The sequence below is a fragment of the Penicillium solitum genome (assembly GCF_028829755.1).
Source record: "Penicillium solitum strain IBT 25940 chromosome Unknown utg000006l_segment0_segment0, whole genome shotgun sequence".
Taxonomy (NCBI): Eukaryota; Fungi; Ascomycota; class Eurotiomycetes; order Eurotiales; family Aspergillaceae; genus Penicillium; species Penicillium solitum.
This window is the reverse complement of record NW_027072126.1, coordinates 283,237-294,686: the sequence shown is the minus strand read 5'-3', so window position 1 is coordinate 294,686 and position 11,450 is coordinate 283,237. Positions and strand designations below refer to the sequence as shown.

The 11,450-nt window shown below is 47.8% G+C and overlaps 4 protein-coding genes across 4 annotated transcripts; 2 read left to right on the top strand and 2 right to left on the bottom strand.

Moving 5' to 3' along the window:
- Positions 1–549: 549 nt before the first annotated feature.
- Positions 550–2,642, top strand: ugd1 (UDP-glucose dehydrogenase; the record flags this gene model as incomplete). The annotated part of the gene is made up of 3 exons (XM_040962024.2): positions 550–772; positions 837–1,345; positions 1,404–2,642. 3 exons carry the CDS (start codon positions 550–552, stop codon positions 2,640–2,642), a joined length of 1,971 nt encoding a protein of 656 aa, XP_040807554.2.
- Positions 2,643–3,243: 601 nt separating this feature from the next.
- N7455_009233 (Zn(II)2Cys6 transcription factor domain-containing protein) lies at positions 3,244–4,926 on the bottom strand (the record flags this gene model as incomplete). Its single annotated transcript, XM_040962004.2, has 4 exons — positions 3,244–4,005; positions 4,084–4,218; positions 4,300–4,815; positions 4,870–4,926. The coding sequence occupies 4 exons, from the start codon at positions 4,924–4,926 to the stop codon at positions 3,244–3,246; spliced, it is 1,470 nt and encodes a 489-aa protein (XP_040807549.2).
- A 544-nt stretch (positions 4,927–5,470) lies between these two features.
- On the top strand, positions 5,471–8,079 carry N7455_009232 (uncharacterized protein; the record flags this gene model as incomplete). Its single annotated transcript, XM_065606144.1, has 7 exons — positions 5,471–6,029; positions 6,184–6,890; positions 6,947–7,327; positions 7,390–7,473; positions 7,590–7,707; positions 7,757–7,818; positions 7,876–8,079. 7 exons carry the CDS (start codon positions 5,471–5,473, stop codon positions 8,077–8,079), a joined length of 2,115 nt encoding a protein of 704 aa, XP_065460609.1.
- Positions 8,080–9,740: 1,661 nt separating this feature from the next.
- Positions 9,741–10,940, bottom strand: N7455_009231 (uncharacterized protein; the record flags this gene model as incomplete). Its single annotated transcript, XM_040962017.1, has 1 exon — positions 9,741–10,940. The coding sequence occupies one exon, from the start codon at positions 10,938–10,940 to the stop codon at positions 9,741–9,743; it is 1,200 nt and encodes a 399-aa protein (XP_040807553.1).
- Between the last annotated feature and the right edge of the window lie 510 nt (positions 10,941–11,450).

The window sequence follows — 11,450 nt, the reverse complement described above, 5'->3', positions numbered from 1 at the left end:
CAACAACAGGCTTAGGTCAAGGCTCTAGTTCAACGCCGATGCTGATTTTCCCATTGTTCATCGAAATGACCGGTGGCTTCACTTCCAGATTTCGCGTTCACTGACCTCATTTAAATACGACACGTGGGACGTAGCGATCCGCGTGGAACACGCACCACCAACCTTGCGACAGCCAATGCCGTCACCGGTAACCCCATCGTGCGCTACAACAACCTATTCGCTCACTGGATTTGCAATTTCATAGAGAGACTCAGCTCTATAATTCTATCTTCCTGGGTGGTGTCGAATCCCATAGTCTTCGAACTTAGCTTCCAAATCTCTCCAATCAATCAAGCTCACATTGCACGATGTATGTCGACGTCCATGTAGATCTCTCCTAACAGTCCCCTTGGCATCTGAAGCAGCCAAAATTAGCAATAAGTAGGCATGTATCCGGGTGAAAGCCTTCCGCTGCAATTTACATACATTTGTTTGCCTTGATCACACATTCCACTCAAGCTCTCTTTAAGCGCATGAGATCCGACTCGATAGGATTTCAACTTGATAACTATGTCATCCACTACTGATCATGAATTTGACTCCGAGATAATCGTTTCAGGCAGACTATCAAGTGTGCCGACAACTCCAGATCAAAGTTTGAATGGCGGCACGGATAGACTCGACGGAGAATCGAGTAGCACGAGAACCACTGTGGAGGATGATAGCGATCCAGAGACCCCAGTCGGTACAAGACCAATCCGAAATATTTGCTGCGTTGGCGCAGGCTATGTCGGTACGTTGTGCGGATCCATGATTCTAATATTGTCTCTCATGACTGACAGACTGATCACCAACAGGTGGTCCCACTGCTGCCATCATTGCATTTAGAAACCCACATATCCGAGTCACAGTCGCTGACAAAGACGAGCGACGCATTCGAAGGTGGAACTCCCGACATCTACCTATATACGAGCCTGGGCTTGCTGAAATCGTTCGGGTTGCACGAGATGGACTCCGGAATGATCCCATGACACCCATGTCACCCAAAACAGAGGTACACTCAAACATAGTCAAACAGCACAAAGCGCACGAACCGCACGAGAAACAACAAGGAGAAACTGCATCCTCTCGGATGCCGAACTTGTTTTTCTCTGCCAACGTTTCAAAATGTATTCGAGAGTCGGATATTGTCATAATTGCGGTTAACACTCCGACCAAAATGCGAGGATCAGGTGCAGGGAGTGCCACAGATATGACAGCTTTCGAGGCTGTCGCTGCAGATGTTGTGCAGCATGCAAGGGACGGATCGATTATTGTGGAGAAGTCCACAGTTCCTTGCAAAACAGCCCAAATGATCCAGGAGATAGTACGTCATACCATACCATCTGACCATGAAAGCACACTCACACTTTTTGTCCTCATAGATTTCCGTACGTCGGCCCGGTGGGCACTTTGAGATTCTATCCAACCCTGAGTTCCTCGCGGCTGGGACTGCAATTCACGACCTGTTACACCCAGACCGCGTTATTATAGGTTCTGCAACCACAAAGGGGGGAAAAGCTGCAGCAGAGACACTCGCTGGAGTCTATTCTGCCTGGGTTGACCGGTCCCGCATCATCACTACCAACATATGGTCATCGGAGTTGGCGAAGCTCGTGGCTAACTCTATGTTAGCCCAACGACTCAGCAGCATCAACAGTATTTCGGCTATCTGTGAGGCCACAGGGGCTGAGGTTAATGAGGTCTCGGCGTCGATTGGAATGGACTCCCGAGTTGGTGACAAATTTCTCCGCGCAGGCATTGGGTTCGGGGGTAGCTGTTTCAAAAAGGATGTCCTCAGTCTTGTATATCTTGCTGAGTCCTTGGGTCTCAAGGAAGTTGGGGCGTACTGGCGCCAGGTGGTGACCATGAATGAATATCAGCGCAATCGATTTACCAGTCGTGTCATCAAGTGCCTGAACAATACTCTGGTTGGAAAGAAGATCACTCTACTGGGGTATGCTTTCAAGAAGGACACATCGGATACCCGAGAGGCACCTGCCCTGGAGATAATCAAGACATTGCTTGATGAAAACCCCGGAGAAATCGCAATATTCGACCCTTGCTGCAATCCCTATGTCATCGAAAGTGAGATCCGTCAGCTGCACGGATACGGACCTCCCGCTCTCAGAGATGATGGTGGCGCCGTGAGAGTCTACTCAAACGCCTATGAAGCCTGTGCATCATCCAACGCAATACTCATTGTCACCGAGTTTGATGAGTTTCGAAATACTGAATTGGTTGCCGTTCCTCGTCCATCATACCCCCCACCGGGACACCTACCCTTGAGTCAAGATATGCACGACTCCTCGCAGAAAGAAGTGATTCCTGAGACAGGTGGTGTGATTAATCCACTATATGTCACTTACGCTCAAGAGAAACTTCACATCGAGCCTAATTGTGCTGCAGATTGCCCAGACTGCCAGAGAGAAAATGGTAGCGAGCTTGCTGCGGGTAAACCCAACGACAACCTTCCTAAGAAGCAGGTTGACTGGAAGAGAATTACCGATAACATGGCAACGCCGAAATGGTTGTTCGATGGGCGATGCATTATTGAGATCAGGAAGATGAGCCAGTTAGGTATTCGAGTCGAGAGCATTGGCTCCGCTGGCGATAGCTATTAACAGTACGGAGAACAACGGATTCTTATGGGCTCTTTAATTTTCTCTTCTTTTCTGCTCTATCTTTCCTCTCATCGCAGACGTACCATCTAATATATACTCTCATTGGACAGTTCGCATTGATCCATTTAGCCGACATTTACCCGAAGTATAAACCAACTAACACGCCACGTGGGTCAGCGACCAGCTTGGCCCGTAGCAGTGACCGAGGCCCCGATTTTTTGATTGCGTTGACAATTCCAATTATTTGCCATAGGGTAGCCTTGGTGCATAACTTTTCGGTAGTTACTTTGTTTCAATGGCCATTCTGCCTTTTTCATGCCAGAGACAAAACGTCGGTCATTCGATGGGATTCAGGACGCATTCAGGTCCAACTCGCCGTAGGAAGAAGGCATGTGGGGTGAAGTGTTGCACTCCATCGTTAAATGGTTACTGGATCCTCGTAGATTGGCTATGATGGAGTAGTGTCAAAAGGAAGGTCATCGTTTCGGGTTCTGTTTTTGGGTACATCGAGAAACAGAATAAACATCAAAAACGACAAAGTATGCAATAGATCAATCATTGTTTTTTTAAAAAAAAAAAAACTTCCATCGTTTCTTTCAGTCTATAGAATGCAGCAAGACTCTGGGCGCACTGGAGCCTTTTCTGTACCAGTGCGACGACTGCCTCCTGAACCAGCCAGAGAAACAGCCTCCAAAGGGAATGCTGGGGACTCTTTCCCAGATATGACTCGTATGCGGTGGCTATCCAACGTAGAGGCTAACCATATAGCGCGGCTCATCCATGGTACGTCTGCAAAATCAGACTGGTATTCAGAAAGTATCGCCTCTATTCTTGCCAACTGGACGAGATTATCCGATGCCACCCAAGCAACAACTAAGCATAGAGGAATATACCCTGCACCAATCGGCCGATAGCAAGATGCCAGTTCGGCTTGGATTGTAATCTCGTCACATAGAAAGACAGCTTCACTCACCAAGGAAGCGTTCCAGGGATCAAAAACTCGAAGAAGACTGTTCAATAGCACGGCCAGAGTAGAGATAATGACATAAGCTGCTTGGATACGGCAATGTCTCGCAACTTCAGAGGATGAAAAAGACCCAAGAGCAGCTTCTGCACATTGGTCAAGATGTTGTTTTATTTGCTGTGCATCGAGTCTCAGTTGCATGTACGTCTTTGCAATTTCGGCAAGGTGTGGCTCGGGGTTTTGGACGAATTTAGGAAACATGGCGAGATGCTGCAGCTCAGTGGTTGATTGCGGCTGATTGTTATGCCGCGAGGTAGATAGACGACGTTTGAAGGTTGAGGTCAGTTCCCAAAATTCCGAATCCATCTTAATGCGAGGGTTGACGATCCCTTCGAGTATCTACCCAAACCAGTATTTGTAAGTAATTTCTCGTGAAATTAGCTGGATTTGTTGAGAGTAATCGGGATCCAAACATACGATAGGCACACAAAGTGTAATGACCATCTCCATCTCAAAGGTGCTGTTCCACTCATGCAGTGCAGCAGCCCTTAGGAGATGAGCTATAGCTTCGCTGTGACTAGTGAGCGAATCATCGTGTTTTCCTAGCCAACTCTGACAAATCAGCTCATATCCCATGGAAATCGCTTTTGGGGGTTAAATATCTCGACTTGGTCAGGCAAAGTGGAACTTTACCTGGCAGATGATGATCAAATAGACAGCACATAGGGTGTTGGGACTTCGGGCCTCGGCTGGGTTGTTCAAACATTCTCTCAGCGCCCGCAGCGACTGTCCATAGAGAAAGAGTACGTTTGGCGGGTAAGAGCCCGTGTGAAGAAACGGGTAAGCGGTTGATAAAGCTCTCACGGCTGAATCTAGGACGGTGCTGTTGCCCAATCGCCGTGGAATATCCCGCAGGAAAGGTCCATAGTAGGCCATAGCATATCGAATATCGGCCACCTGGAATGCTGCTACAAAGGCTGCTGCCATTATACTTGTGTCAGTGCTAGGCACCCGTGTCGGTTCCCCAATAAACACTACTCTCTTGCCAGCAGAGGAAAATGATCGAAGTTCTGATTGACTTTCTGCTTCGCTCTGTGTTTGCATCACTTTTAGCGATTGATTCTTGAACATATACCGCTGCTGTCCTCCCCCAACACACGTCATTTTCAGACGTGCGCATCGTGAGCATGTCGGTTTGAGTTGATCACACTGATCGTTAAATTAATAAGATATAACAAGCTAGCCTTTTGGTAAGAACCAAACCTTCTTCTTCACCTTGCGACACGCATCGCAACCCCGACTAGATGGAACCCCAGGCATGTGTGTGCGTCACTAGGCGAGATGGCATTTGTTTTGGCCGGGTATAAGGTGGAGGAATGGAATATTGAGATAGAATCATCCCCAAACGGGATGGATGGCGCGACGAGGGAATATGACATCATCGGCTCGTTGTCACAGCACAGCCCAGCCAAGCCCTTCAAAATCGAGTATGGGGTATTCCATATGTACACATGTACTTTTGTACTTTTGAATGGGGGTGGAAGACGCAGGTTGCTTGGCAAGCAGCTGAGTTCTCGTATACGTGAGCCAATCATAATGTGTTACAGCCATACTCATACTACATAATGCGGCGCACGATCATTCCCGATTGGGAAATAGAAAAAGATAGCCATAGATTAAGATGCATAGTCTGGCGATCATTACAACTTCAAAGATCACCCCAAGGGGCATAAAACAATGGAAAACTAACTATAAAAAAAAATACTACAAGTACTCTTCCACAATCTTGAACCTCAATTTTCACCTGGTCTTTTCACACTTCGCCTCCTATCTCAGAGCCCTACATCAAGTGCTCCTTGCAACAATGAACCACATGGGGTTGTTTTCTGCCTTCTCTACCAATACCAAATCTTCAAATCGACAGTCTTCTATCTCATTCTCGCTACGACCAGCACCATGGGACTCAACAAAGACTCTGGTTCACCCTTCCGAGTACCCGACAGAGGCACCGCCTATGTACTCGATCGCATCAAAAGACAGTGCTCCCAATGTGGTGGTATTTCGAGGCTGGGGTGAGGGTCCATGGGACATCATCGGTGATGCACGACTTCCAAGCCTGTCCTCCAAAATACACCTAGCATTTTACGGCCAGCCAATACATATGTGTTTAAACGAATTGTCAGGCAGCTTCACTTTCGAGTCACCTGCCACAGGTCAATTGAAATGGAAACTCGACATGTTGACCGGGAGGAATATGGACTTACAGGATGCTACTGGTAAAAGGTTAGCCAAGCTTCGACCAGGAAAATCGGGCGAGAAGGTCTTGGAGATTCTCGTATCTCATGACAGTCGTTTCCTTGAGTTGGTGCTGCTATCAGGATGGACTGCCAGAACTATGAACAAGTCGGTGACGGAGGCAACCGGTGAAATTCTAAGCTCTGTTGTCGGGATTTAATAGGTATCAGGGGCAAATTGTCTTATTGCACGCCATGGTGCTGTCAGATGTTGGTAGTGTTTGGTAGTATATGGATGGCACATAGTATATGTGTTACACACATACATATGACAAACTTCCAGCCGCGGCTTCCAACTTTGTCTGCACCTTCCTTCCAAGGTTGTTGCCTCTCTTCCTCCCTCTCCCTCTCCCCATCTTCTTCTTCTTCTTCTTCTTCTTCTTCTTCTTCTTCTTCTTCCACCTCTCTTCTTTCTACCTAGTGTTTCCCATCTTTAACCATGGCATCCTCCATCGGCTCCGTCTCTGGAGAGGGCACTCAGTCTACATCTCCATCGTTGACAAGCCTTGCGTTCAAAGAAGTTTGCCGTCAGCTGGAGGCATTCGTCGTCGGAAAAAGGCATCTGCATCGTTTGTCTGTGGAGGTCTTATCCCCATTGATACAAAAGCCGTAGCTGGCTCCACATCCTCCCAGCCCATCTCCGTGTCGCCGCCAGTGAGAATCTGCTGGTATACAGATGGTGACAATATCTCGCGAGTGTTAACTCTACCTCTTGACTGGAACGCTGACTCCAAATCTGCATCCGATAATTTGCATCGGTTGGTGGTGGGTTGCGATCCTGCGAGCTTTGGCAGGGGACAGGAGGATGTTATTGATCCTCGATATCGCAAAGCTCGAAAGCTGGAGCCCCGTCATTTCTTTACCAGCTTTCATCCATCGGACTTCGGAATCCTTCAAAATGTGGAGCAAATTCTCCTTCCAAACTTCAACACACTGTCCCAAAACTCTCTACCCTTCCGGAAACTGAGTGCCGAGTTATATAAACTGAACGTATGTTGATCAAACACTTCTTCTGCAACAAAAATTAATGTGCCTGTGAACGATAGGTTTACTCGGGGCCATCTGGCCTTTTCCGGCAGCATGTTGACACACCACGATCCCAGAGCCAGATCGGCTCGCTGGTTGTTTGCTTACCCTCTCCTTTCAAAGGCGGCAACTTGATCGTTCAGCACGAGGGAAAACAGGTTACGTTTGACTGGAGTCACCAGAGTGCGTCGGCGATTCAATGGGCAGCATTCTATAGTGACTGCGAGCACGAGATCGAAACAGTCACAGAGGGCGAGCGCATTACCTTGACATATAACCTCTACGTAACCGAGCCAGTAGGGGGATCGGTTCTGCCAAGCTTGATTGTTGATCCAAAGAGCTTGTCCCTGCATAGCTTCTTGAAAGAAATTGTCGTGGAGCCAGGCTTTATGAAAGAGGTTGTATTTGCTATATCCACTCATTTGTCATTTGAACACAGAATTATCAATCTAACTCTCCCTAGGCGGCGCTTTCGGCTTCTATTGTTCTCACGCTTATCCTCATACATCCGATGAGGCTCCAATGCTACTTCCAAGGGCACTCAAGGGTGCTGACCTTGTGTTGTACTCTGTGTTCAAATCCCTTGGTATACAAATCAATGTTGTTCCAGTGATTATGGAAGATGACTACAAGGGAGATGAGGATTAAGAGGATGACTCCGAGCAATCCGGGAAAGAGCAAGTTGCACCTGAGAAGGAACAAGGAGCATCTGAGAAAGATCAAGGAGCATCCGAGAAAGATCAAGGTGCATCTGAGAAGGAACAAAGTGCATCCGAGAAAGGTGAGCAACGCCACCCGAAATGGAATATCAGTCTGCTAACAAATTCCAGTGCGCGTCGGAGACAAGCTACATGCATACGTTGCCACTGACATGATGACTGAAGAAGGAAAGGTAAGTACAGAATATCAAAGTGATCAGTTGGAGGATCGAGTGGCTTATGTGGGATAGTCATCGCTCCAAGCACTCGATTGGGCTTGGCCGGGCAAACGCAGGCCAGAAGTCACATGGATCGGTTCTCCGACACACCAAAAGATGGCCCTTAGCCATATCGCTTACGGAAACGAGCCTTCGCAAAGCACAGTCTACTCGTATGCAGCGATGATAGCCGAGATCCCACCATTCCTGGAACGACAAGATCTTATTTATGCGTGAGCTTTGTCGGGGGTTCGCTGATATGGAACGATTCGAGTTTGCTTTCTTCAATATGAGATATCCAGCAGCTTTGCTTCGAGTTTGCTTAGCTGGACTTGCTCTTTCTTCACTTGATATTATCTCATCGCTTTCGTTGCGAGATGTGGCAGGATATGCTTTTAGGTCATAGCTTTAATGAATGAAACACATTCCCCTATTTTCCAGCCACAGGATTATCCGTCACATCAGTATCGGCGTTATGTCGCAATAATCAAAGGTTATACATAGAAGAGTCTCTTGCACAACGTACCTTTTTCTTTTTTTTACCGCCTTCGTATACACCTAAGCAGACATTCAAAAAGACATGACCACCTTGGAAGGCCGCCTAAGCGGCCTACTATTCTTGTTGAATTACTTCAATTAATAACCGAATTTCAGTTCTTGTCTCATTGTTACTCAGTTCAGACCATTCCTGTTCCTAACCTTGGCAGTGGCGAGCGATGACTACATATCTGCTACAGTCGCACCTCGTTAAAATGGAAAGATCGGGGAGAACCAATCCTTCCAAATTACCAAGGTTTACAAAAGAGGGGCCTTGGCGTTTTGGGTTATGTAAGGTCTCATTTTCTATTATGTAATCTCATTTTGGAGTTCTCGGGAGTCCTAAACCGGCAGAACGGGATAAAGGATGAAGCCAATATAATAAGAGCAGTCACGTGCCCAGGTGGGCGTAGGCTTAAAAAGAATTAAACCGGGGTTTCCGAGGTGGTAAGATAGAGGGACACTAGCCTAATTGGTACGGTATAGTCTTGGCGGGATCCATTTTAACGAAACGTTACTGTATTATTGTCCAATTCCCGTAATAGGGCACGCGACGAACTGGAGATGTACAAAAAGGGAAACGGTCCTCGTGTTACCTACTTCGTTGTGCGTAGCCCCTTAGGGCGTTGCGATCGACATCGCTTCCAAGGTTGTTGCAGAGTGGGTCTCAAAGCTTCTTCCCATTATGTTCATGAATTTAGAATTCCAAAAGAACCTATGTTTGAAAGACGGAGTACGGAGTACTTTGTACAATATCGTACCCTCGTGTTAATGGCCTTATCTGGGGGAACCGAGGCTGCAACATTAAACACAGACGGCACAGAACCAGGGGGCCCATAGGCATATTGACCTATGGGGAATTGACAACAAATCTGTTATCAGACAAGGATGTCACTTTGGTGGATATTTTGCGTGCGTCACGCTCTAAGGCTGAATAGGGGGTCATGGCGGAAGAAATTTACGAAATACGAATACGGAGCTTGTTTTTAAGATACGAGTCCGGGGTTTTGAATGGAACTTTCCTGAAACGGATGGATTCGGTACCTACTATGTAGTATGTGTCTGTAGGTACATATGTACATATATCTGATGTCGGGTATTCACATATTGTAGCACAAAGAAAAAGTAACTAGACGCCTTTCCCGTCGGCAATAACTCTATTCTAACAAAAAGGGAAGATAAAAGGGGGAAATAAATAGACATGAGTTGGCGCATGTTGGAGGTAGCGTAAGAAATCAAAACCGAGGTGATGGGCACAAACTGGCGAAGCTGTGCCATGGGTTGAGCGTTCATTATCGAGATTTAGGTATGGGGCCCATCAGGGCGTGCTGTACAACTGAACTTGGTTCTTCAAGAAACATTTATGTCTTTGGTTTCGGCCAGCCATCGATGTCTCCGAACCATCGCGACCGATAGATTTCATTCCCTTTCATGATCTGGTGGCGCACCCCATCGACCACGAGACTGGTATAGTTCCCTCGATAGAGCCGCCAGAGAGACTGGGTGTATAGAAAGCTTCCATCGGGGGCGAGACTGAAACCCTTGAGGTCCGACTGCGGCAACTCCACGTATTCTCCCTGGCGGGTAATGCCGTGACGATCGTTGGTGGTAACCTCGAAGCCCGGCATATATTTCTCGACGACTTCATCGTATTCCGCGGTGAATTTCATTTGATCGATATCGAAGGCGTGGAGACCGATATCGTTGGAGACGAGGAGGACTCGTTCATTGGGAACGGGGACGAGATCATGGGGCCCGGCCCACCAGCTATATCCGTGACCCCATTCGACGTCGATATCGTAATACTCGGGGAATCGGAATCGATAGGCTTCATCCACGCTGAGTAGACCCGTCTCGGCATCGAAGGGGTATCCCTGAATGACGCCGTAGGCCGGAACGGGATCGGAACCATCGGCCGCGGCATCGGTGCCGGTCGCCCACAACATCTGGCCCTGCTCATCCCAGATCAAGGCGTGGATGGCCCGGAGCCCTTCGATCCGTTGCAACACGGGAGGTTCATCGACGAGGGGGAGAGCTTCACTCATGTTGTAGACCAAAATCCCGTCCCAGGGTCGCTGTCCGGTGGTTCCAACCGCGAGGCGATCACCGGGCAACGGCTCAATGGTATGGGCATTGTGTAGGACATCATTCGCTCTGTTGAGGGCGAAGGTGATTTTCTTATCGGTGGAGGGCTGGTCGGGGGTATGGTTGATGACGACGATGAGAGCACTGTAGACAGCAGCGACGCTTTTACCGCCTCGCATCCACTTCATATCGGTCGCATCATTGAACCCGCTATATAAACCACTCTGAATCAGAGGCGGTAGGGGTTGAGTGACATCTTCTCGTTGCCAACTCCATTTGACGACACTATTCCGATCGTGAATTTTCAATACGGGAGGGATCGCGTAATGACCGGTAATGATCTCTTGCCAGGGACCCTGTGTGGGAACGTTTATACCATTTTCTGCCTTGAGTCTGGGTTGAGGTTCAATCAGAGGAACTTGAAAGGCCAGTGGCTCAAATAAGAGCGAAATCCAACCGAATAAGCTCCCTAACATGATGGGGGGGGGGATATGCGACCACGGGAGGGAGGAAGAGGAGAAACCTGATTTATTTTTATTTTTCCGGAGAGCGGGGGGGCCACTTTTCTTTTTTTTTTTTTTTGGCTGAGCTTTTTTTGGGGGAGAGAGGGGGGGCCTTGGGGGGGCTTGGGAGGGGGCCTTACAAGATAGGAGGAGGAGGGGGGGCTAAGTTTGTGTAAGTTTGGGGGCTATTTTTGATCCCGAGTTAGCCATCTTACTATGTAACCATTTTAGGATTGTATAAAGTACAGTTCGTATTTATGGAGTTACCAAGTAGATCTCTAATATACGACATACTCCATCCATAAAACATAAAACATAAAAAAAAAGAATAGTAAGACACGGTAAATGATTACCTAGGTAGTACTCCGGTAGTACTCCAGTAGTACTCTCCGTACCTACGTCGTCTCCACCCAAATCCCACCAGGTGGACCAGCCTTGGCATAGAGAAAGACCCTTAGCCTTCTCCTTCTTTACTTCTTCTTC